Source organism: Anguilla anguilla, chromosome 1, assembly GCF_013347855.1.
Source record: "Anguilla anguilla isolate fAngAng1 chromosome 1, fAngAng1.pri, whole genome shotgun sequence".
NCBI classification, from domain to species: Eukaryota; Metazoa; Chordata; class Actinopteri; order Anguilliformes; family Anguillidae; genus Anguilla; species Anguilla anguilla.
In genome coordinates, this window is record NC_049201.1 from 41,080,497 (window position 1) to 41,107,612 (window position 27,116).

Genomic DNA, 27,116 nt, shown 5'->3' on the forward strand with positions numbered 1-27,116 from the left:
AAAATAACTGATATGTTTTGAAGCAATAGAAAAGCAGGTTTTTAGAATTTTTTTTTTCTGAGGGGTAAAGTGTGTCATTATCAGGCTATCCAAGTCTTATTATTGGGGTTGAATACCAGTTCCCCAGTTATAATCAATTGCAAATGTCCAACAATTTGAAAAATGACATACAGATAGGATACAACATTTCATATAGGCTATAGCCTAATGCTGTAAATTAAGTTTTGATTGTGGTAATTTTGGGAATGTAAAGCAGCACATAAAATTAATAGATGACAAATTCCATTAAATAATTTTTTTAAAAATCTGAACATTGTTGATGGTTATTGTATCATTACACGGTGGACATATCTCTTTTGATTCAAACCGTGAGCAGAGCTCTTAAGTGTTCGAAGGGAAAATTCCAATAAAGAGGACAAACAGCCATATTAACAAGTATTTAGGCTAAATTGAATAAATGCTTGCATCTTTTTCTTTCCAGGTCCCCTGAGCATCTTATCTTGTATATTGGAATTACGTTAGGATGCTAGAGCAGGTGAGGAGAGGAGAGGAGAAGAGTGAGTACCCCCTCCCCCCTCCATTCCACTCTCCCTCATTGAGAAGTAAATAAATAAATATATTAGTGGTCCAGTCTCCTCGCTGGCTCTATCCTCTCTCATGCATGGCTGCCAGTGATGGTCTACTGGGTGTCATCTTTTATTGGCATGATACAAAGCAAGTGCCAAGGGCTGCGGCTCCTATTCTCTGAGCAAATTCGACCTCTGGATAAAAGCTTGCAAAATGCCTCGTGCAGAAATTTAGAAATGTTAGGCTGGAACGAGGAAGTGGAGTGGAGAGGGGAGGGACCGAGGGCACAGTTCCACAGCGCTGCCGCGGCGGTACGAACTTCACCACATGGAGAGAGCTGGAAGAGCTTCATATTGCAAACTCAAGGAATAGCAGGTAGAGTACCATTCACGATGTTTTTTAATTCCAACATAATAGCAAAACATAATTTGCGTAGATGGTTTTCTCGAAAAGAAGTAGAAAACCAACTTTCCGTGGCACTTTTGTGGAGCGGAAGAGATGTGTCCTTATTTTTCAAGCAGGTGTACAAACGGAATTTAACAATCCTGTGAGATTAGAAAGTCTTCATAGAGACGCCAATCGACACTATGCTGCTGTTTTTTCCTCCCCAGAAAAGTTGCTTGCCACGTAATTGAGTCTTCTTACGAATGTGTAGAGAGCATTTTAATAATGGAAACAGTTAGATATCCTCCATGGAACCCGAAGGAATTCTTTCCTCGTATTCCTAAATTTATTAGAACGAGCAGTTTTAGTGATTACATACACTCTACACTAAATATACAAACACTGGCTTATATTTCTTCAACCTGCCCTGAATCAGTACAGTTGGCTGTATTTAAAATTAAATTCAGCTTTCTGGCCAGACAGAAGTTTTCTTGTCGCTTTCGATTGGCTGGACACCTGTTGAAAGAGCGCGCATCCATCCTCCTCTGAATACGTGCTCACATTTCTGAACAAACCAAGAGGATATTAAAAAATGAATCATTTTATTATTATTGTCGTTTCATTTATTATTATTGTAGCGATATACAAAGTTTACACGTTTACATGGTTATCCATTGTTACAGGTGAATAATAAACTTTTAAACGTGTATTATTGTATTAGACTACGCAAATGTTAAACTATTTTCAGGAGTTCATACCATTTAACACGCTGTTTCCTAGATTTAATTAATCTAGTATAGTTACAGGCTTAAATACGTGGTTGTTGTTTTTTATCCTCAAGGAATGGACTGAACAATAGATAGCCTGCTGTAACGGAAGTGTACTACTAAAAGCTCAATAACGTAAATCAGTCTTAATCTGACTCTGCACCGTGAATCACATTTTATAAAAACTGAAGAATGGAACGTAAGGTAACTCATTCCTTGCATTTTATATATTGTCGACCATAAACACACTTGGAGACGTTGTGTCTTGTAAAATAAAAATTAAAAAAGCTATATATGTATGTATAATACCTATGATAATACTAAATAATGACCTACATAATTAAACCATCAATGAACTTAAAAGCGTTTTCGGACATACCACTTGTTGACCAGCATCTTCCGGAGTTATCGTAGTTTACAAGAGTTTTTCTTTATTAAAATTAGTTAACAGGACTCCTGAAACTAACTGCTTTAGAGCTAACGTAGGCCAAATCTACACGATTAAGATTATCATTTAACTGGGCCCAGCTGTGAAAAATGTACCAAAAAGATGAACTTCTGTGCTTTCCATTGATTTAGCATATTGCCACGTTGCTTTTTTACAGTATAGAACATGGTTTAACAATATGTTTTATTGTTTTTAGTTTTGAGAAGACATAAAAATGTAAAAATAAATAATAATAATAATAATAATAATAATAATATAAAGATCGTAATATTTGAAGTGATACAAGTTGAACTTTAATGGAATCATATGTTTCTACAAAAGGTGTTCAAGCAACTAAAACCATATTTCATTATAGTTTGGCGCATGTCATGTCTTATGTTGTCAGCTAATTTTCATAAATATTTGCGCAAATAAATTCCGAAAAAAATTCCTGTTACTGACTAACATTAACGCCAATGAATATGAAGTTTGCTCTGCTGTTTTTAATGTAGGCAAGTTACTTTTTTAGTTGCTGTAGACATGATCTATGTTACGAATATAATTTGAAATAAATTTAAGGAAGTGTCCAGCTCTTGGAGCGCTGTAAGAACTGTCTTGACTAGTTGGATTTTATAAAGATTTTATAAAGTTTTTAGCAGTGCAGATAAGCACAGTTTTATTTCCGTTTCTTTGTCTCTCTGCTTCTGGCTGACCTTGACATATCCCACGCCACCGTGACTCAAATGGAAAAAATATAGCAATCATTTCAGATTCGTATTAACTTTTAATTCGTATTAATAGTTATTAACTATCAATCTACTAAAATGCATTGCATACCTCTGCAATGAAAAGTAATAACTGCCTGTGATCTCAACTAAAGCTTTGCAGGGGGTTAAGATGATTTTTTTTTTTTTTTAAACAAAAAAAAAACAACATTCACTGACAGATACGCGAACGTTTCTGTAGCTGAGTTAGTGGTTGCATGCGAGAGCTAGAGAGCGAGAGAGAGACAAAGACAGAAAGGGGGGCGGAGAACAGGGAAAACGGTAACATTCAGTTACTGAATTGTTTCCACTCGACACCAGTGTACTGAAGTGTATCACATGTTAATGCAGGCTATAAAGGAAGGTCCCTGTTTAATTGGTTTATATTTTTAATAAACTGTCAAACTTGCAACAACACATAAGTTGCAGTCCAGCCCCAGCCGTAAAACCTACCTCTACTGATAACCATATGGATATGTCCACTACCACAACCATGTGGTGTGTCATAACATAAAGGGGTGATTGCAACAACATCTGAAAACAGGAATGAGTAATCATTCCCTTAGGTTACTTCACTTCCTTAACACTTCGCTTTATCAATATCATTTTTGTTTGTTGTACGGCAGTGCAATGGCAAATTTAATATAATATAAATTTTGCAAAAACATATTTAACTCTGACTTATGCCTTCAGATAGTTTCTATAGTTAGACTGAGTTGTGAATTGTCTGAGAAATAAAGTATATCTATAAGGATAACACAGATAATAGGTGATACTTTGTGAGGTAGCCTAATACTATTTTTATTGTCATAAACATAGATGCCAAATTATTGGCATCCCTAAAGATTATTTTAAGTAAAATTAAAATTAGACCTGCAATAAAATTATTTTTTTGGGGAAATTACATGGGGAATTACATGGGGAAAGCCAAATAATTGTCAAATCCAGAGTGAAAGATGGTTGTTCACTTACACAAATTAGTTAATAGGTACAAAACAAAAGTATATAAATAATAAATAAATAATGAACCACGCTCCTAAGCATAGTTTGGGAAATAATCAAAGTTTCAAATATGTAGAACAGTTGAAAACTGGCCAGGAAGGTTGTTGCCACACACTGGGGAAGAAGGACAGAGACAAAGAAAAGCCCCAGTATCACAGCTCAAGCAAATTGTAGTTGCATCTTGGGGTCATCAAGTCTCAAAATGAGCCATACAATTCCACATCTATACCAATAGGCTCTGGAAGGGTTGGATTGGGAATGTCCTTGCTGAGAGCAACCAACAAATTCATGTGTCTGAATACTGCTAAAGTGTAACTACGATGAGAAATGTGTCTAAAATGAAAAAAAAAAAATGAAATCAATGGTGGTGGATCATATGGGGACCTTCCAGCAACCTTAAAATCAATGTTTGGTAATGGCCATTTCAGCCTTCTCACTTAAACCCGATTGAAAACCTGTGGTCTGAATTATACAGGGCGCTTCATACGTGCTAACTGAAGAGTATCCATGCGGATCCTTAAAGGTTCTGCATGAAGAAATGGTTCAAGATCCCTACAAATGTTTTGTTCGACCTTATCATAAATGAAAACATAATGTTTCAACAGGAAAAGGCTGAGTGCCGTTATCACTGCCAGGGGAGGCTGCACAAAGCACTAGGCATAGGGGTGCTAATAATTGTGAAATATATATATTTATATATTTGTCTCTTTGTAATTTAAACTTGGAATTTAAAAAAATGTTAATTTGATTGATTCCATTGAAGGATCAATAAAGTACCATATTATCCACATGTGGGAAAATGGCAATATATTTTATCACGATAGTGGTGTTAATTGTTTTCTACTGTCTTTTTGTGGATCTTTATCCACAAAAAAGTAAATTGGATCTTTTAGTTTCTTCCGCAGAGCATTAATTACAAGAAAGTAACAACACATATAATTGATTAAGTACATATACTAATCAAATATGTACCTAATTCTTTTCTGGAAGAGAATCAATTCTCCTGCATGTCTCTGAAAATAGTCTATTTGGTACTTGATTCAAAGAGAATGTTTGATAGTATCCCCAGCAGTGGGATACTACAACTACAACCCTGCCCAGTGGTGAGGGTATCAAAGAATTGTGTTGCCAGCCTTGTCCGTGCAGAGGTCAGGATACTGGGCTGATAAAGCTGCTTGTGTGGAGTTCCTGTTTTTATAATCATACCTACATGAAAACAAAGACAAAAAGACTGTGTTGAGTTTGTAACCAGTACCCATGGTTGGTACTACTGAGCCCACCATGGCTGCATCCGAATAGTCTTTCCGTATCTCCTTGTCTTTCCTTGTTCCTTAGTCCAGCGTTTCCCAACCAGTGTGCCGCGGCACTCCGGTGTGCCGTCAGGCGAGGTCAGGTGTGCCGTGTGAAACATCCTTAAAAAAAGAATTTTTATGTTCAAATGAATTTTAAAACACTTAAATGAACAAATCTCATTCACAAAAGCCAAAATAAATGTAAGTAATATGCATATTCATTAAGTGAAACCCCAAAAGAACACTTTAGGCCTACTGTTGACACATCACATCAACATCAGTATGTCACTCGCTTTTGAGTGGTGTGCCCCGAGATTCTGTAAATTTGGAAAGTGTGCTGCGGCAGGAAAAAGGTTGGGAAACGCTGCCTTAGTCCACCCCACAAAATGGCAGAAGTAGACAAGTTATGTGGTACAGGACGAGAGAAATGGAAAAAACGATTTTTAGTCATAATTGTCATCGAGCATCTTTCAAAAGCAAATGTAGCCAGAAAATATAGTATCCTTGTCGGTGTTTGAAAACATTATAATTACTCTTTTTTTCCAGAGTCGTGACAGAGTGGTGACTCAGGCCATAGATATGAATTTCATTTGAAATGAAAAGTTTGATGTGTCACATTTTATTGCCATTATTCTGTTGCAAAATAGATCATTAATCTTAAGGGACCCCTGGTTAAACAAATGCATGAAATTAAATATGTCATAAAAAGGAAATAGCGATGTGCTGAGGGAATTTGTGTCAAATTAGTATAATTGTTGTAGTGTAGCACTTCAAACTCAGAAGTGATAGGCTTGATTCCTTAATCAGGCATTGCTGTTGCATTCTTGAGCAAGTTGCTTATGATTTATTTACCTCAGTAAGTACTCAGCTGTATAAATAGATTGTATACAAAAATATGATCTGTCCAAGTTGCTCTGATTAAGAGCATTTGCTGAATGTTGTACAATGTACTTTTATGTAATGCAAGGCAATGCAATGTACGCTGTACAATGCGTACACTGCTCCATCCCCTGATGCATATTGAAGAGTCGGTATGCTTTATGCGTCACTTTATCTAGGCAATATGTGTGGCCGGTGAATTAACTTATTTGAAAACGGGCTCTCCTGTCTTTATAAAGTAGTTACTGTGGCTGAAAACATGGAAATCACATATGAGTGTTGAGCAAGGCTATATACAAGGCTATTTAGCTTCCAAACAAGAAATGGCTTTACAATTTCAGTAATTTCAGAATAACTGAATATCACATTGAAACAGGCTAGTATAGCATACGTAATGCTCACAAAACTTGTAGATGTCTTAAATTACTTGATAAATATATTGATATATAATATATTTGTATATGTTGTTCGTCTCTGTTGTTCATGTGAGCCAGTTTCTTGGATAATTCTGTAATTTGAGTGACGTGCTGAGCTCTGACTAGTTTTTTCACCACTTGATTGACCTTGCCATGGTCACGTGACCAGATTTTCCAGGCCCTTGCAGATAAATCAAGCATACCAAGTGCAGAAGTTGTATCTTAGGCATTAAGGTCTCTGACATCATCCAACATTGAAAAACGTTCACACACATCATCTTTAATCAAATTATTTATTTTTATTGGTGTGTGACATCATGGACCACAGTACTGTTTGTAACACTTACAAAGTTGAAGCTATCTCAGGATTCGAAACTGTCAGTGTTCCTTAAATTGGTAGCGTTCAGGTATAACCTATTTATGAGTTGTTCCAAATGTCACATACAGTGTTTCTCCTCATTACCATACATAATTCAATAAAAACACTCAATAACAATGAACCAAGACTGTTTAAATGGACAATTAGAAAGAAAATAAAAATGGCGTATTTCTCCAACTGTACTTGTAGTATTAGCTTCTGATTCAGGAGATTGGAGTGTGATTATTCCAAAAGGCTACAGTAAAATTTCATGAAAATCATTTCAGAGTTACATGGCAACCTGGTCTGTCACACACAAGTGTAAGAATTTTGAGACTATTTAACTTTGGGGAGAAAGAACAATCCAGAATTTTTGTGTCAGAATTTTAGTTTGTGTGCAGGTGTGTGTGTGTGTGTGAGCATGCGTGCTTGTGTGTGTGTGTATATATGTGTGTGCATGTGCGTGTGTGTGTGTGTGATTTTTCTCTTTGTCCGTGGCCATGTGTGTGTGTGTGTGTGTGTGTGTGTGTGTGTACATGCGTTTGTAGGGCTCCCGCTCCTGCTGGTATGAAGTAGTTTCTGTTTAACGGACCTGTTAGTCACCCCCGCCTAGCCTGACCCTGTTTCTCACTCTGCACAGTGCAGACCCCCCTGTGTCAAGTAAACCCACAGCCCTCTTCCTGTCGATCTGCTCGCTGACTGCTCTGAGCCACAGGTTTGGCTCTTTCTGTGTGACTGGAATTCCCCGGTGCGCTTTAGCCCAGCTCCAGGGTACATGCACAGCACGTGCTTGGAACTCCACTACGACATCTACATGCTTGATACATGTGATCCCTCTACTTCATCTCAGTGGTGCTAAAGTGTGGAAGACGTGAGCACATCTGTTCACAGAGTAGCACAGTCAAATGTTTTTTTTATTACTCTCTAAACAGTAATAAAATGAGTACATTTGGAACATTGTGATTGACTCGTGGAATTAATCAAACTATCTGCTACATTTCAGAACTAGTGTCACCTACAGTTCCACTAAACCCCTGAAGTATATAGCCTATAATATGTTACTCATCTCCCTTCAAGAATGAAATGCTTGTTCAAAAGGTTTACTTTTTTCACACCTTATCCAATGTGAGGAAACAGGAAACGTGTTTCTAGTAGTTTCCGTAATGTTCTTGTGCTAAAGAATACGTGGAAACATGTATAAAATACGGTTTACTACTTTAGGCAAATTTTCTCCTTGCCCCCGTGTTACATTTGCAGTTTCATGTTCAACACTTGCTTTTTGTAGAAAGCCCTTAGTGAAAAGTACATTTTATACTTGTATGTATTTTTTATATATTCCGTCTTTTTTACATATTGAAATAGGGAAAGATATGATTGAAATAATTTATTAAATTAATTATATTACCTGCCCTAACATCACCTGCTTCTTTTAGCACTTATCCAATGGCCTTGCAATTTTAGTACAAGCATAAAGCCTGAATACATTATTGTACCCAACAACAATTTTTCCCAGAATCAGGCTGTTAGAAAATAAATAGGAAAAAGTGACTGTTTAACACATTGGGTTATAACAACAGAAACTGTAACGAGTCAGTACAGTCTTCTATCAGCTATTTTCTCCAGCGGTGTTGGCCTGGTAACAGGGTTTCTGATTACATTTGCAAATTTATCTGTAGTTTCTCCTTTGCCCCTCCCCCTTCATTCCTATACATCACAATTTTTATTCACTCTCCCTCCCTGACCTCCGGGGCCAGCTGCTGAACAAATGATCAATCATACACCTCATTTTCCCGCAGTGGCACGCAACGGTTTCCTGTGCCACAGGTCTTCTGCACCACTAACCCTGCGGCCTCCCGCCCCTGTCCCCGGCGTCTGTGGTCGAGGTGGCGAAGTCGCCCTCCTCAGAACATTGTGTTGCAACAGAAGGGGCTGCTGCTTCCCACTGTTTGTTCCAAATCTGTGGAGCCATCTGTCAGTAAAACAGGAAGCTCGGGTTCCCCTTCTCCCTTGGGCTGGTTTCTCTATTTTAGGGAGCTTCACTTCTCCCTGCATGGCTCTCTGAGCCGGGCGGCTCCTCCGCTGGGGACGTCTTGAAGTGGCGGAGCAGGTCTTGGAGCCGCTGCTGGGGCCATCTGCTACAGGCTGTAGGAGGATATATTATTAATGGGGCCGGAGCGCAGTGCTGTCTGCTCACAAATGCAGGCCTGCTTGGCCCAGGGAGATGGTCTTCAGCAAATTGCTTCTTCTTGTGCAAACTTCTTCATTTCTGTCCTGCCCCCTCCCCCGCACCCTGCTCCTCTGTGTCTGTGTTTCTGATTGCTGCTTGCGTGTGTCAGGGCCCGGACGGCGAGGCTCATCGATGCATGTTCAGTAAATTAGAGAGAACACGGCACAGATCAGCTAGGAAGAGCGAACAGCAGCATCGCCGCTGACCCAGGGCCATTTAATTTTCTGCTTAATTTTGAGGCAGTCAGTTTGCATTTTTGGATGATTACGCGACAGGAAATTAACAATAAATAACAAATGTGGTCTGAAAACCCATTCCTACCCACCGCCACCCTGGAGTGCACCTCCGCCCAATCCGGGCCTTCCACACCTTCAACCCATCTCTCTGGCAGAACCGTAATGAAATGTCTGTAACGCGGCGCGGTCGGAGGACCGCAGTGTCTGCCAGCTTGCTGAAAGACTACTGGGGAAATGGGAAAAAGGGCAGTTCTTTAATCAACAGCGTTGTCTTTACATTATTGCATTTTCAGCAGCAGGTTAATTACACCGAATGCATGTCTCTGTCTGAACACGTGTTTGTCTTTTCCTGTTAGAATACCTGCAGCGAATGGAGACAGAGGAGGCTCACGAAATGACCCAGCTGTCAGGTGAGGACTTTCACCTGCAGAACGACGAATAGGCAGGAGGCCAAAGAAAGGGCACTGAGTCTGCAGGAGGAAAAGCGATTCGCACTTGGGTGGAGCTTTCATTTGGGTGCTGGTATTTCAGCCATCAGCAGAAAGCATCTTGGTTGTGTTTGTGAAAACACCACTGAGTCTGTCCAAAGCTGATACTGGGCATGTTGACCTTTGTTGCTGACTGAGGCTTTGATGTTTGAGAGCGAAGGCTGATCTGGGGAGATAATATGCAGCTGATAAAGCAGAAGAGAGATGCAGAAAGAGAAGACCATGAGGCGCATGGCGCACATCCGTTCCTGGGCAGCCGGGGCAGCTAGGGCGGCTGGAGTATTCAGATTCTGCAGACCTCTGCCCTGCTTTCCATCTCTTCCACATTAAATTTGAATCTGAATTACACTGACTCACTGTAGATTAGCAAAACAAAGATAGCACATAATTGCAATTTAACCTTTTCAATTATGCTTTGGCAAGTGTCCGGCAAGTGTCTTGTTTACTATTGATACATTATTATTATTTCAGCTGCTACTGAAATTCAAAAACTTATGCAAGCGTTTTCTAACAGTAACTTGCTTTAAATTCATGTTCAAAGCATGAATTCACTTTTCCTTCATAGGGAAAGCATACATTAAATTTCAAATTGAACACATACAGTGTATTAATATACTACCACATACAGCATGTACTAATGTAAGTGATGCTACTTTGTCAGGTACCTGTGCCTAGAACTCATGGCTTTCAGGCAGTTTAGATTTATGAGACATTTGAGAGGTGAGATGAGAGTTGGTGTGCTTCATTTCTTTAGCAGGCAGGGAAAGCCCCCCTGTGAATGAGGCTTCAGAAGATCCGGACGACCCCATGGCTGTGCCAGAGGACCTGTCGGCCAGCTCCGGGCAGCAGCACAACAATAAGCCGGACAAGGGCCTCGGTGAGTAACACTTCTGCCTGGCCGATCCCACATCCCACCATTTTCCCTGCACATTTACACCTAATAGGTCAGCTCAACATGTGGGGCACTACATGTACAGCTTAAATGCTCAAATCTCCCCAGCCTCCTTTCACATAGACCCACCAGCAAGTCACAATTTAAAGGGACAGATTATCCAGTTTCAAAACTTCTTAATTTACAATTTACCTCCTGTTGAAAAGAGACTATTAACTTCAATTTCTATTGATTTATATTTCCAAAGAACAATGAGGATATGTTAGAGAGACTGAATTCCATCGCACACAATAGCATCTTAAAAATTGCATGCATCCATTTTAAATTCAAAAATCCATATCCCAATCCACCCAATCCATAGACACAGTGTATGGGTATATTAGATTACTGGGGGACCCCTGAGCCCTGTACTGACCTATGCAGATGTTCTATGCAGACCTTTACACCTGCAATTATTCTTACTGCTTTTTTGTACTCTTTTGTGCTGAATTATTATTACTTGCTTTATTTACACATATTTTATTAAAACATAGATACTTTGTTTTTTTTGGTTTATTTTTAAATTATAAATATTTTCATTCATATTGTATAAAAAATGTGTAACTTGAAAAATAAAATGCACATCCAGTATCCACTCTTCTTAAATAAAGGCTCAGGTTTCTGAATATCTCTTGGTTGTATCAGAAAGAGAGCTTCTAGCATCCAAAATAAAAACAAGCTGTGTAAGAATGCCATGAAACACATCACTTGTGTCCATTTTGCAGTGTGAGCCTTGCTTATAAGCAGCTTAAATGTGTGAACACTGCAACAGCACAAAGCAAGCTGGAAAGTGACACACAAATGCCCAACAGACACGACAAATGTTTTATACATAAACGGCAGCAACATTTTATGCAAATCAGATTAACAACAAAAATATGGTTTGGCTGTTGGGCATTCACACTGAATGTTCTCAATGTACTGTAAGAAAATTTAAAAAAATTATAATCCTTGTGCTTAAGTTATAACTGAGCTTTATATATTTTTTTTGCTCAATAAAATAAGTATTGAGCTGAAAAATATGTGGAAATGTTGTAGTTTATCACTTCTCTGAGCCCCGTTAGCCTATATATCGGATGGATCTTTATATTTAAAATAATTCACCTTGTGTTTAAGACAACCCATTCACTGGGTAAATGTTTCAATCTGTGTGTGTGTGGTTTTGAAAAACCAATAATGTCAGAGCAGGGGAAATTGAGCTATGGCTCTGTTCTGGTGGGTCGGCATGGTTGTGTTTTGGTTGGTAGGTGTGGTTATGTTCTGGCAGGTCAGTGTGGTTGTGTTCTGGTGGGTAGGCATGGTTGTGTTCTGCTGGGTAGGCATGGTTGTGTTCTGGTAGATAGGTCTGGTTGTGTTCTGGTGGTCATTCAGTGCGTTTACATGCACAGTTGAAATCGATCTATATTAATAGCTTGGTTTGGCCAAAGATGATATTTAATTGGACTATTGTCGTTGTCCCAATATACATGACTCGGAAAGAACTGATTTATTGACCGAGGTGTAGCTGATGAAGACTTTCTTCCGGTTGACCTTTTGTGCCACATAGGAACCAAAACAAAACAACAGGTAGCTAGTAGCAAGTGGCGCTTTCGTCGAACGGCGGACTTTTGTTGGTTTTGTCTGTCCATGTTGTCTGTGCCTGGACTATTAAAGACAAAAAATGGACAACTTTACAGCGCTGTACATTTCGTACGTTCTATATGCTTTAGTTTTGGTACAAATGAGATGAGATGCTTCCACCATATATGGATCTGCTCAGGGCTTCTTATAAATATTGCTTCCTCCAATTTTTTTGCAACTTTTTTGAATAGTTTGCCATTCCGCATTTTTCTTCCATCCATATATTTTAGGATATTTAACTCCTTTAGTTGCGATAGCATGAAGTTGGTCTCCTCGTCTGTCCAGAAATGTGTTTTTTTCGCCATGATACCTCCTCGACTGTGCGCTCGCTGTTCGACTTTTGGGTTAATTACCTGTCGCAGCAGAACCTCTAACCTACGGAACATGCGCAGATTGCCTAGGCCAATTTTTGGCCTATTGAAGTGTATATATACCATAGTAAATCGACCCCCAACCGCATTATCTAGGTATGTTAGTCCGACTCTGAAAAAATCGACTTCAGTCGGACTACAATGTTTACATGATTTTTAAAAGTCCAGTTTTAGCCGAACTAAAACAATAAATCGACTTTTTCAAACATCACGTAAACCCACTGATTGATGTATTCTAAAGGGTAGATGTGCTGGCATTCTGGAGGGTAGGCATGGTTGTGTTCTGGTAGGTAGGCATGGCTCCCGTCTCATAAGAATATGGCGGGTCCGTTGGTTCGTTCTACAGCATATGTGTGTGAAATGTAATTACGGTGTTAAATTTAAACAGCTTATTTTATATTGAAGACTTTTTACTATTATTAATATACAAATTGCTTACACTTGTACATAATAATAAGATTCCAGGTTACATTGATCGTAAGGGAAATGTAGAAATTAAATATTTTAAAACCATATTATATATAGATATATTTTTGTTAAATATGAATGCATGTTCTAAACAGCAGGGGAAAACGTTTTTAAGTCTGAGAAGTAAAATAATACCATTACTGAGGCAACCAATTGTGATCACCTGAGAATTGGTATTATTCTACTTCTCAGAGTTGTCCAAGTTTATTTGTGCAGCCATGTCACATGACTGCCTTTATCCACCTGTAAAATAGGCAGCTCTTTTTCCAGTAGAATGCACCCATAGTGTGCAAGTGCTCATTTGAAATAGCATATTACCCAGCATGCACTTTTATCAGAAATACTGATGAGGTTTTCTTTTCTTCTGGGGGTATAATCTGAACACTTATTTTTCATATTACCACATACATTCTCTGAGGTTTATCTGTACCACACACACTCTGATTGAGAGCAAGGAGAGCCAAAGAGAAGGCCAACTAAAAACAGGGGTCATTTAAAAGTGTACTGTTAAGTGTGTACACATGATTACAATCAATATGCAAGTGTGTGTGAAAATATGCTAAATGTGTTGTATTTCAGTTTATACTTCAATGTACTTGTGGTGTTATATAGGGGTTGAGTTTGATTACCTTTTAGAGGATGGGGGAATGATCCTAGCTTTCTCAAATTGGCTCAGTTTTAGTTGATTTTATTTTTTCATTTTTATTAGAAAAATTGTAAAGTATTCTGTAGCAACCTGGGTGTAAATGGCACAATAGAAAAGAAGATTGATTGATATATAATAATGTATGCTGTATAATATGCAAACTAGATGTTGTCCGATATTTGTAGATGTGTCGGAAATATCTAAAATAACATGGGAGTATAGTTCCAAAACCATTTCAGAGTGACATAAGAGTTAAGTAGAAAAGTGTTTTTATCTTATATGGTTAAAAAATGGGAAATAAGTGGTTTGTCATTTTTAAAATCAGAATTTAGAAAGTAATGTATACAGTCCTGCCCTAAATGTGGCTGATAATATTATAGCTGCAAAAATCATAATAGTGGTCCACCCCTATGATTACAGTTATAAAGGAAGTATTACCATCTGTTCTCAAGAGTGGCTATATTTAGCCCTACCATACATATTTTTATATGTATTGTTTTTTGGGGATTCACAGACTTTACGGTAGTGGGCTTAATAATAACTGGAAGGCCAGTGAATACATGTTCCCTGTAGGAATCTTTAAGAATTCCCATGACACATAGGGAATTATGTGTCATGGGAATTCTTAATGTGCCAATAGTGACTTTGAAATAGTACAGGCTGACCAATGGAATGCTAAGCAATAAATCAAATACAATAATTATTATGACTAGTACAATAAGGTTTATTAATTTTTTTGGTATGTGACAAATCGACAGTTTATAGAAATGGGAGGGAACGACATCAAAAGAATGTTTTGACCATTCAGTTTAGGTGCTGGTTGCTAGGAACGCAGTCTTATCATTTTCATTACCATTGGGACTTTGTATCGTAGTCACAGTTATGTTTTGCATTATTCATTGTTATTTATTTATTGTTAATTTCATAATACACACAGCAGAAGATGAATAAATTTATATTATGTTCATAAGCTTTAAAACACTCATATATATGTTACTAGTGGCCTGATGAGTTATATGGATGTGTTGAAAATGTACATTTTCTTAATCTGTCATTTTTATATGCTTTTATTTTTATAAAAGTGTTGACCCATCATTTTGAATATATCACACTATTAATTCAGGAATAACCTGGAATATTGTCCATATTGTGGTGCAGTTATTTTTATTGTGCAGTGAAGTTCTTTCCTCCCCACACAGATGAACATGATGATCAACAGGGCTTGTTTTACTTTTGTAGTTCTTTTATTCTTCTTCTGGAGTATATTTAAGTATGGACATTCCCCCATTCACATGCTTACACATTTAAAAAATTACAAACTGTAGTTGAGGATGTTTACTGCTGTGTCCTTGTGGTTCCTAGTCATTGCTTATACCACAAGCTACGCTAAAAGAAGTATGTTGAAATGTCACTTCTGTAACCCCAAAAGTCTCTGAAATCCCAATTGTTGCCTAAGTCTGTAGCTGACTGTAGAAGTGTATATGACCTGATGCCTCACCATAGAACAACACACTTGTTTGGAAATTGAAATATTTAATATTGTTTAACATTTCTTTTCATTTAAACTGAGTTAAATGAATCTATTTCCACCTACATTGCCACATTACCGGAGTAACACTAATTCTTAAAATTAAGTGGCATTTTTTTAGTAACTGACCTTTTCACTCACTGTTTGACTCAGTTTTTATTGTTGATGGATGCAGAACACTGACATAAAAACAGTGTCAGTAATAATAGTATGGTAGTTCATCTAAATTTAGCATGTTCAGAAACAGAAAAATCAATCCAACATCCACCATTTAGAAAAATCTCAATGTGGTCACTAGTCAAACGTTTAATTGATAGGAGTTCTTTTATTTTTATATTTTGGAGTGGAAAACTACAGGAACAGTGTGGGCAGAGGTGTGGGCGAATCTGTAAAGAGAAAAAGAGAGCTGTTACAGGAAGAGGATATAGTGGGAAAGATTGCTGAGAACAGAGGAGGAAGTCTCATGTTTGTAGTTTTGGATAGTTATTCCTGGCCTCAGTGGTATTTCAGTGGCGTGCTATGAAGTTCCCTTCAAATCAAACTACAAAATTTCAAGCAGCTTTCTGTCATAATTCTTCTGTTCACAGCCCCAATAAATGCACACAGAAAAGTGACCTATAGGCACAAAGTTGCCTTCTCACAAGATGTGGCCGTCTTCACCCAGACTGTGTTTTCAGGTCTTCTGTGTGTTCCTGCTTCACCATATTCACTTTCACCTGCATTCATTCAGTGCATTCAGTGTCTGCATTCACTTTCCACTTGGAACCTTTGAAATGGGTATCGCAGGTATACTTGACCCCAGACACCGTTCATCAGTGGTCTGCGCTTCCTTGTGCCAACTCATATATTTATATTTTTATGTAAAATTTAAATACTTGACAGCTTAAACAGGGACATGTTATGGTATGGTGAGTTGCGCAATTTCAAATTAAAGAAGGGATTGTCACAGCCCTATATGCGTCTGTGGATTCATATAGTGAAAGGATGTATGAGATTATTTAAACCTCTCTATTTTGTTATCCACCTTTTAAAAAGTTTATGAAAGTTTTCCAAATTTTTTTTCCTTCTTGTATCTGGGATTCCTCAGGAAAACATACCCAGTTTTGTGTCATTGCAACTTTGAAATGTATTATCATATGCTTAGTAGCTGAATGGATAATTCTTTTCATTTACTGTACAGAAAACTCTCCATACCATTTAGGCAAATTCCTGCATTCAGTTTTCAGTTTGGTGTCAGCCAGGGCTGAGTCGAGTGGAAAGGCTGTTGTGCCATGTGACTAGGAAGGTAGCATGCTCTTTCTTTCTCTCTGACAGCACAGCCAACAAATTACTAATGGCCATTAAAAACAGGAAGCAAAGGCATCCGTATGGATAATGAAACAGACTGTGACCGTTAAACAGCTCCCTGCATGCAGCCATTGTCTTTGAGGTATTTGAGGTCTTTGTGGTCTAGACCAGGGGTAGGCAACCCTGGTCCTGGATTGCCAGTGATGCTTCTGGTTTTTGTTCCAGCTGAGCTTGGCCTCATGAGTTTGATGGAGTATTAAGAAACTAAGCCTGAATGGCAGTCTGGGTAGTGTAGAGGTATAAGCACTTGCCTACCACTGTGGAGAACTGGGTTCAATCCCCCGCAGTAGTACTTCTGGCTTTTTTTGATGAAATAAAAGATAGGGGTAAATCAATAGGCCCCTAATTAGGTTGTTAAACATGTGTTTAATTTCTTTAATAATTTTTTCATTAAACTTATTAACACAATACAGGGTTGACTCATTATCATTTGCGTTGTATTTGAATTCTTTATTATCTTCCAGATGGTTAGTTTTAGTGGCCAGGTGTCCATCAGTTAAAAGCCTATTTATTCCCCTCAATGTTAAATTTAAGTTTTACCTGTTTTGTTCAATTGTTGGCAATATAACTTAATAAGCACAAAAGGAACATGGGAATTTTATTCTTTAATGCATGTATAGTTATTTCTGACATAATATGGCTTAAGAGGGTCAATTATCCCTCTTAATGTGAAAAAGTACCTAATTAAGAAAAAATAACAGCTTATTGAAATTCTGGGATTGCTACTGGTTGGAACAATAAGCAGCATACAGAGGGGGCCCCCAGGAATTAGGGAAGGCCTGGCCTAGACCTTACGTTGAAGTAGGAACTACTACATGTATGAAATATTGAATTTTCACAACAAAATACTTCATTATAGATGAATCCAGGCTCTGAACTGTCAAAATTTACACATAAATATAACTAGCATTTAATATTTAAATCTCTTAAAAATATAACATATTTTCCAGTTATCAAAATATATAAAATATATGCATGATCAAATTTCTATGATATTATTTATAATGTGTCTATTGCATAAATAACGTTGAACATTGCATTGATTGATTTAGACTGCAGACTGAAAATTCTCTACTTGTTGAACATTTTGCATGCATAAGCTAAATCTAAAATATCCTCTAACCCATTTCCTTCCCAGTTACACTACATTTTCTATTTCCTTCTTGCACCTGCTATGGCATCAAATTTTTTGTTGTAAGATTATGTATTGACTATTACTATCATGCCCTGCTATATATAGGCGCCCTGTCCAGGGTGTATTCTTGCTGTCGACCAATGCATCCTGGGATAGGCTCCAGCTTCCCCCATGACCCTGCTCAGGATAAGTGGGTATAAATGGATAATGGATGGATGTATGGGTTACTACCATTTTTATGCTGATAACTTAGCATCAGCACTGTTAATTGCCTTAGCTTGCATGTAAGCACTTATGTAAGTTGCTCTTGATAAGAGCATCTGCTAAATACCTATTACTGACTCAGTCTGTAGTTAGCCAGTGTTTCTGCAATATCCTGTGGAGAAAATGGAATCCTCCCAGAAGCTGTTTGCCTGTAGTTAATCTGCATTAATGCATGTCATCCTGTGTTTGCAAGAATGGATTTTAACTTTCCTTATTGCCTTTTGCATTTTAATTGCATATTCCTGTATTTCCTGGATTTTTGTTCACTGAATTTAAGGATAAGATAAGAGTTCCACACACAGCCACTGTAAAATTATTTTGTAAAGCTGGAGACTAACTTTCTATGAAGCTAGAGTTCTTGTACGCTTTTTTTGTAATTGCAGTGCACATTTTTAAAAACTCACCTGACTCAGTAACAGCTCGTGCATGATAATTAATTTATTAACTTTTTGTTATTTAAATTCTGGCAGACATGCTCATTTAATGGCTACCAAAGTCCTGGTATCATAGACTTTAAGATTATCACCTGTTTGTCATTGCCAATCAGTAGGCCACAGCTACAGTAGGTAGCTTAGTAGCCTCATGAATTTAAAGTGTAAGCCCCGCATAACAGCATAAATTTCAATGTAGTCTTGAGTCTTTAATTAATTGGCTTCAAATTTGTCAAATTGGTCACTATTGATGGAAACACCTGAAGTCATGCTGGAAAATGACTCCTGTGATGCCTGACGTAATACACTAAAGACAAATAGCCCTGCTATTGTGCCTTTAGGTTAAAAATATGACAGAAATGGACAGCATTTGTTTGAAAATGTGACAGAAATGGACAGCATTGAAATATTTGATTCTGAATCAAACTACATTATCAGTGACTCAGATTACTCTGACTCTGATGAGTGTGTAGAAGACACAATTACAACAAAACAGCCATTCGAGTTTGAGTCAAAGGTTATCAGAGTTGCAGGACTCTTCCCGAAGCCAACAACCCAGGGCACTTTTTGAGAAATATACTTTTTAGCTGCAGTGGCTTGCCAATATTTATAAGAGAAGACTGATACCAATTGTGTGTATATACAGAATATTAGCAATTCTGGCTGCATGCTAACAGTGTTAGCTCTATCAGCGCCTGCAAATCGACAGCGCTAACTAGCTTAGCCCCTACCTTAGGATCTACTCTAATCCACCTTTGGTTCATGATGTCAAATATCATACTTTATGTTTCCTTATGCTTCAGGTTTCCTTAGTTACTCTTTCTGCTCAGGTTAGCAAAATCCACTGATAAATTGCAGATCACAAATGCATGTAGCAAAGCAGCATGTTATATGGTCCGATTTCTTTCATGTTTACTTTTTACAATTTACATACAGTGCTAGATGGTCCTGATATGTGCTGGGGTGGGCATGGAGAGAGTTTAGGTTGGCCTGGTCCACCCTGGTACACCTGTAGAATTGGGCCTGGTTTTAGTATAACTTTATGTAGGATAAGCAGAGACAAATTAAGAACATTAGCCATGCCCTCTGATCACCAAAAAATATTATATTAATCCTCTCAAATTAAAACAGATCAAATCTTTTTTTAAATGCAGTTATAATTAGATTATTTTTGCAAAGTAACCCATTTTAGTCAAATAAGTGGTAACTAGGTATTGCCAATGATGGAAACAAAATTTTTTTCCAGGATCATTGAATGTTGTTGTAGGAAATCCATTGGTGCTGTTACAGTTACTGCAAAGCTACACTCTGTTCCTAAGTAGTCACCTCCATGGCAGTGTGTGACAGTCTATGGAAATATTGGCCTGTACTCAAAGAGCAAGTGCGTTGACACTGTCTGTGCAATGAAAAAATGCTTGGGGAAAAAATCATTCAAAACCATGCAGCTGCCTGGCACCTGGTTTATTACATTTCAGCCTGCTTGGAAAATTACAGAAAATGATTATTGCTTTCTTCCTTTGTTTACACAGTTCTACTCAAATCCAGAAAACAGCAGAGAACCGACAAGGGTGTAGTGTGATATGAGCTGACATGTTTCAGAAGCCAGCTACAGGGATGAGCGTGTGACGGTTGAAGTGAAAGTGGGACCCCATTTACAGTTGCACTGCAGGTGCAGAGCGCTGGTGTCTGGCGAAGCATCGCTCTGATCCACCACATTTGGCTTGCCTCCTAAAGCCTTTATCTCCAAGGGTGTTGAAACCTGCTGATGGCAAGTTCTTCTTCTTTGGAAACTCTTGCACATCCTATTTCAGTTTCCTCCGATCGCTGCCTTTTTTTTTCTCTCAGCACAGCCTCAGAATGAGAGGGCAACATTTTCTAGTCTGATGTGAATTCCTTATGGATCGTTTGATTTATGCCTTGTGTTTTTATACATTTAATGCCCTGATTTATTTTTAAAAAATGGTCCTCACCTTCATATGAACATCTCTTCATATGAACCAAAGTTCATATGAAGTGTCTTTCCCAAGGCATGAATCTAGTGATGCATTTTTGCATGTTTTATTTGTACCACTGGTGTCTGTTTGACAGTAAATAGTCTCCCCTGCATTCTCCTCGTTTGACCCAAAGCATCAGCATTCAGCAGCTGCATTCAGTGGAATATCTCCCTCTGATGGGGCTGTATGCTACTGTGGTTGAGCTCAGAGACGGGACTTTGCTTTCTGTTTGACTCAGTGCAGGTTGCATCACGGGCCAGTTAGGCCAGCCCTCCATACCCGTGCTTAGTCATTTAGGCATTATGAATCAAAGTGAAAGGAACGCTGGAAAAGAAGTTAGAACTTTATTCAGCAGGTTTTAAGATAACTGACTTTTTTTTTGTTGGCTACATTAAAGAGGTTGTTATATGGATTGCTTGAAGATCAATAGAATGGAAAAGTTAGATATTTTATTTTCAGAACATTTGCAGTGAGAATCCTCATTTAACACTGTAATGTAGTTGGCTGTGACTGAGAAAAGTATATGATGATTCTTTGGAAGGAGTGTTTCTGAATAAATAAAAATCTATGTTCATATGCACTTATTATATATCAGACTTCGGTGATGCTCTAATGAAAATATGTGCTGGGAACCTGTGATTAGCAGGCTAGCTAGGTAACTAGCTATATCCTTTTTGATATTTTAAGCCATGAAGACTGCCCCACCCATTTCCATGTGAGCACACAGTACCTATTTCTTCAGCTCTCTACACCATCTGCTCACCCCCAATATGTGAAGCAGGGATTGGTTATCTTGCTGTGTGCATAGTTTCATAGACTTGGAGGAGTATGTGTTTGTGGTTGTGTGCATAAGTGTTTTTAAGTGTTACAAAGTGCATGCCTTTGTGTGCATGTTATTGCATGTATGTGTACGTCTGGTTGCATGTGACATGTTTGTGTACGTGCATGCATCTGTATGTGTGTATGCATATGTGCATGAATGTGTGTACGTGCATAACTGTGTGCACATGTGTGCATAAGTGTGTGTGTATAAATTCATGTGTGGGTGCATGAGTGTGCATATATGTGCGAGTGTTGGTGTGTGTGTCCGCCTGTGAAGCCATTGTGTGAGTAAAAGCTTGGGCCACAAATGTATGTGACTTTTTGTGCTTGCATGTATGTGTTTGTGTGTTAGTCATGCATATATGTATGTGTGCGTATTTGTGTGTGAAACTGTGTGTGTGCGTGTGTGTGTGTATGTGTGCTGTAGTGCCTGCAGATCTAACTCTACAGAGAGAGGAAGTGGTGTGTTTATCTTTGCACTGCATCTCTTCTGCTCCGATAAAGCCAAAATGTATCAAGGTTAAAATTATCTCTCAGGATCTCTCAAACTGCAGCACGACTCAGTTGTGCATTGCTCAGGCAGAAGCAGGAGAGCAAAGCCACATCATGGCTGCAGGTCCTTATATGTTCCAGTTTGTATGCTTTTGGTGTGGTGCAGTGCCAGCCCTCTCTCAGGCACACCCTGATCAGTACCCTGAGGAAAAAACAACTTAGTGCAGCATCTATCTTTGGCGCCCTTTTTGACTGAACAAAAAATGGGATGGAATTTTAATGACAACATAAGTTTTGCATCCCAGTGATATTTTCTTTCACTATTTATGGTTACCTACACATTTCTTACAGAAAATAGTCATCATAATGCTGATTCATTCATTTTAATATTTTATGGGATGAATCCATCCGAAAGTTGTATCATTAATTACATTTTTCAGCCTTTTGTTTGTCTTTGTCAGTTGGGTTGAAGAAGCCTTCTGGAAAGTCAAAGAAATTTTTTCTGTGAGTGCGCCCCGCCCTTTTAAAATCGGTTACTAATGGCAGTGCAGTTACCAAGGCCACTGTTTTCTGAGTGACACGTCTGTATGGTTTCACTCACATGTACCTCGGCTCGCCTGCTGCGTGGCTTATTTTTAGGGTGCGAGGGCACGAACACACAAACAGGAACTTTCAGACCTGCTCTTTTCCTTACAGACTCGCTCGCCTTCAGTATTTGTGCCTACATTTTCTGTCAGTTATTTTATGCACTCGTCACTCATTTTTTCACCAGTAAAGTCTGTCCCACACAGTCTGCCTTTATTGCATGTATATTGTCCAGCAGACAAATGGAAAATACCGGCTTCGCTCACAAAACAGTGTTTTATTGTCTATGCCAAAGGCTCGTACTGAGGCTGGCAAAAAAGCGTTCCAGTTCTCAGCTCCTTCAGCGTAGAATGAGCTCCAGAAAGAACTTAGTTGCACTACAGACTACTCATGTGTAACCAGATTGTGAGACTGTGAACATTGCTGTTTGTCTGCTTTTATAGTATGTTAAATGTTGAAATTTTGTTGTGTCTGTAATCGACTGCTGCTTTCTTGGCCAGGTCTCTCTTGAAAAAGAGATTTCTAATCTCAGTGAGTATAACCTGGTTAAATAAAGGTTAAAGAAAAAAAAGAAAAAAATTGGAATGTTGCACTGAACATCCCATGTGAATTATCTGAATAGACTAGGATTAATTGGCACTATTAATTTGTGTTTTCATAGATGATGGTGAAGACTTTGGGAGAGTTCTACGACATTTTCATGATTTCCTTTTTTTTTTGAAATGCTGAACTGAAAAGATGCCTTTCTCCATTGACTGAAGGGCTAAATATTTAAAAAAAAAAGACCAGGGTGAACTGTGAAAGACAGTCAGTTTGAGTTCATTACCAGCTGCACTGTTGTTTGTTTAGATCCTGGCAAAGATATGTTAATTTCTGGTTTAAACATTGTCTAAACTGTGGTGTGCGTGCTTCCCTGTTCAGGGTGACCAGGGTAAATTAGGATGTGTCTTTTGCACTGTGGAATGTAGCATGCTGGAGTGGTCCACTGTTTCATTCGACACATGACTTCCCCATATTCCTGAGACATATCACGTCAGCAGTACTGGTTCCCTGTTTCCCAGCCAGGCCTTGAAAAACACCAGAGGTGTTTACACTTAGCTGTAGTGATCTTACACTTTAGAGTTTAACTCTCTTTTTCCTCTTTTTCTCAGGTTTGCCCTTTTTTCATATGGTGATGTGAACAAGGGACAACTATGTCTTGCAGGGAATCTGATTTGCAGTGGATCGTCTTAAGCATGAGTGCTAGCCAGTTATATAGCCCTTGAGCCATGTCAGTGTTCTGCACACTCTCTCAGCCATTCTTAATTACACTGCATTGTGACAGGGCACATTGTGGTACAGCTGAGAGAGATCGCACAGTACAGCTTAAGGAGTCCAGTAATAATGCTCAAATTGTGTTTTCATAGATGATGGTGAAGACCCAAGTAGAGTTCTTCCACATTTCCACATTTTCATAGTTAAAAATGTGTCATTGAAATGGTTCTTGAGTGATTTCCTCTTTTTTTTCCCAAATGCTGAAATTAAAAGATGGCTTTTTGCATTGACTGAAGGGATAAAGGTGCCATAAATTCAGCCCAGAGTGAACTGTGAAAGACTCTTTCAGTTATGGTTGTATAATTCCCTATCGTTGCTTCCCTTTCTGTCACTTCTCCATAATTCTTGGTATTTCAGTTGGACGGTTCTCCTTTTCCCCTAGATTCCTATATTTCATTATCTGTACTTCTTCCTCTTAGCTCTGAGCTTGTACAAACAGTGGTACATGGATGAGGAAACTCTGACTCTGCTGTGACATACAGACTGCACAGCTTTTGTTGTTCAGTTACCAAAGAGCCCCATTGACCTGATATGACAAAAGAGGTCTGAGTACCTCTGAAAATGGAACTGTTATACTTTATCATAATAAAAAGAATATTGTAGCTGTGTAATACTCCTGCATTATGGCAGAGATTAAGTTTCTATATTTTTGTGTATAGACAGAGCTGATGTTGACAAATAGCTCATCCAATTCACAAGAACAGCAATGGTCATTAAAATTTAGGGACATTTAATTTTGATATAGTGTCCTGGGATTCATTCCAAGGATAAGGTTAATTTATTTATAAAGTCAAGCAACTTTTTTAAAAAGTATTTTTTAAAGAAAGTTTAGTGCGCACTGCATGCTGCTTGCATGTTGTTCTTGCATCCTTGATCAACTTAAACAGTTGCTGCATGTATGAATATTTGATAATGTTGTGATATGTGCTTAAATCATTTGCCTGATGCTGTTGTGTTGGTGGTGCTTCAGAAAGATCTGGCAGACATTTGGTTTTTCCGTTGCTCTGCTCGTGCCTTCACTGCGGGTTGGTGTAGTTCACTGCATTCTCCAGTTTCACACTTCTTCCTGTGTCTCTGTTTCCTGTTTATCTCGCTGTCATTCGTTTCACAAAAGTGTGATGTTGAGAGAAGCAGTGGTGACCTATTCCCTAAGCAAAAAAAAAAAGGAAATGTTAACTATCTCACGATTATTTTTAATCAGCAGGGATAGTATCAGGAAAATTAGAGCATAAGCCTAAACACATTAATTCTGTGTGGATGCTGTATTTTAAGACCAGTTACCATTTGTGTATTGTCATATTGCATTTTTATGTTATAATGTGTTTGTCAAATGTAGTAACTTAACTTTATTCAATTTATGGCAATACATTGAGATGGCAGGTATGGCAATGTATAGGCATGCCCAATACAGAGAGTTTGGCATTTATCAGGGTCTCTTCAGAAATAATCACAGTGACCACAGACTCTCAGCTCTTAAGAACATTAACCTTCTGTACCTTCTTGCTACATACGAATATACAGAATTCAGATACAACTTCACATGTCCATACAATAAAGCCTCGGACTTGTGTTATTTTGTGTTTTCTCCTGTCAATTATATCATCACAAATGCTCCAGTACCACAATCATTAATTCTACCCATTAGACATTCAGCTATATCTGGCAATATCAACATCTAATCTTTAAAGTAGCCAATTGCAGGATATTACATAGACAAAATGGCATATAAGGAAGTGTACACACATTTTAAAACTTTGCGGTTTCCTTCTTTGTTTTGTGTGTAAGCTAGCTCGCTTGCTAACTAATTGCCAAAAAACTATTGGTTTTACAGTGGTATAATCTTTGTGGAAACTCATTTATATTTCTGAAATGCATTCTCTATCACAATATGATAATAGCTATCATAAAACTCAACATAATACGGTTTCATGACTACAATTGATTTCGTTTAGACTTTAACAATACCAAAGCTAAAACAATACCTTTGAGTATACCCTAAGGACAACATTAATTAATGTCTGTTTGCTGCAAAGAAATGCCTCATTGTTCGAATCCTTTTGGGTGAAATACAGCCGTTCTTTAGACAGTTCCACTTTTGGCTTTTGACCAAGTTTAAAGTTAGCTAGCTTGCTAGCAATACGACTGAGCGAATGTAAATTCAGTAAACACAATAAAAATGAAGCACTGAAATATGTGATGCAATTCAGTCTGGTAGGTACCAGTTGTATGGGAACTGGTGCCATAGTGCTATCGGGTTTTGGTACCAAACCCAATTCATGACTCAGGCAGTTATGTGACTACAAGGTTGGCTCAAAAACCTCTGACTACTGTTGTAAGCTTTGCCCAGCCAGGGGCTTGTTCTGCAAGGCTGTAATAAAATGATCAAGAGCATACAGGCAAGCTCAATGACAGTCAGTTTGACCTTTCGTGGCCTTTACAGTATTGATATTCAAATTATATCACAATGTTCAATACATATAGGCCTATTTAGGAAAAGTCATGAAGGAGAACCATATGGATTTCATGACAGCAGGTTTATCGATGTGACAATAGTCTAATTGGCATTTCTAGTGTTGACCACTTTTTAACTAGGTTATTGTAGCTGCCTTGCAAATTCCATATTTCTAAATTTATGTTAGCTAGGCCCAGGGGTTAAATTGGGATTTGGGAGGTGGGTGGACCCTGAGATCCGGTGGGAGGTGGGTGAAAAAAGGTACAAAACAATGAATGTCTCATCTCAAACTAGTTGTATCTTTAATGTATTGTGCACATAATTGTAATTAAGGAAAACAATGTTTTAAGAAGAATGTATACTATTGATGCCTGCTTTTACATAAAATATTTCAAGTTTATTGAGTGTCATTAATGCTGAAAAAATGTTTTACCACCGAAAATAATCTGTCGTCATCTTCTTTGGTCCTCCCTTTCTTCCTCCTTTATCCATCTTTCTTAAACTGTCAAATTGAAACAAAATAAAACCAGCGGCAACTGGTGAGCTGAAAATTGGTGGGGTGCAAAACTTTCCTTTAAACTAATCATTGATCTCAAACAGTTTTAATTCATTTTCAGTGATTAACAAGCATGCAAACATCTGACTAATCAATTGGAAAGGGACACACAGCTTCGCATTGTGTTAGGGAGATGATAAATGTGAATGATAAATGCAATTTAGAAAAATCCGCTTTAATCACTAAGCAGTGAGTATCAATACAATTAATCCAGAAAATAGGCTACTCAATACTATCATATACAGCCAGCTCTCCCCAAATTAGCAGTTTTATCGAGCAGCCTTGGCGTTATAGCCTACATGTATTTTCATTAGCAGTACGAAATTGTGCACATTTTTAATCAACATTATTTG

The 27,116-nt window shown here is 38.1% G+C and overlaps 1 protein-coding gene across 10 annotated transcripts in view; it reads left to right on the top strand.

Moving 5' to 3' along the window:
• The first annotated feature begins 656 nt into the window (after positions 1-656).
• ikzf1 (IKAROS family zinc finger 1 (Ikaros)) overlaps positions 657-27,116 on the top strand; it is a 47,552-nt gene continuing 21,092 nt past the window's right edge. For 2 of the 10 annotated variants that reach the window (XM_035417838.1, XM_035417846.1), the window contains exons 1-3: positions 657-942; positions 9,676-9,729; positions 10,565-10,684. In XM_035417838.1, coding sequence (XP_035273729.1) covers positions 675-942; positions 9,676-9,729; positions 10,565-10,684 — 442 coding nt within the window. In that variant the 5' untranslated portion in view covers positions 657-674. Of the gene's footprint in view, positions 943-1,808; positions 1,923-9,675; positions 9,730-10,561; positions 10,685-27,116 lie in introns of those variants that run through there. The other 8 variants (XM_035417810.1, XM_035417829.1, XM_035417801.1 and 5 more) reach the window with 6 other exon arrangements.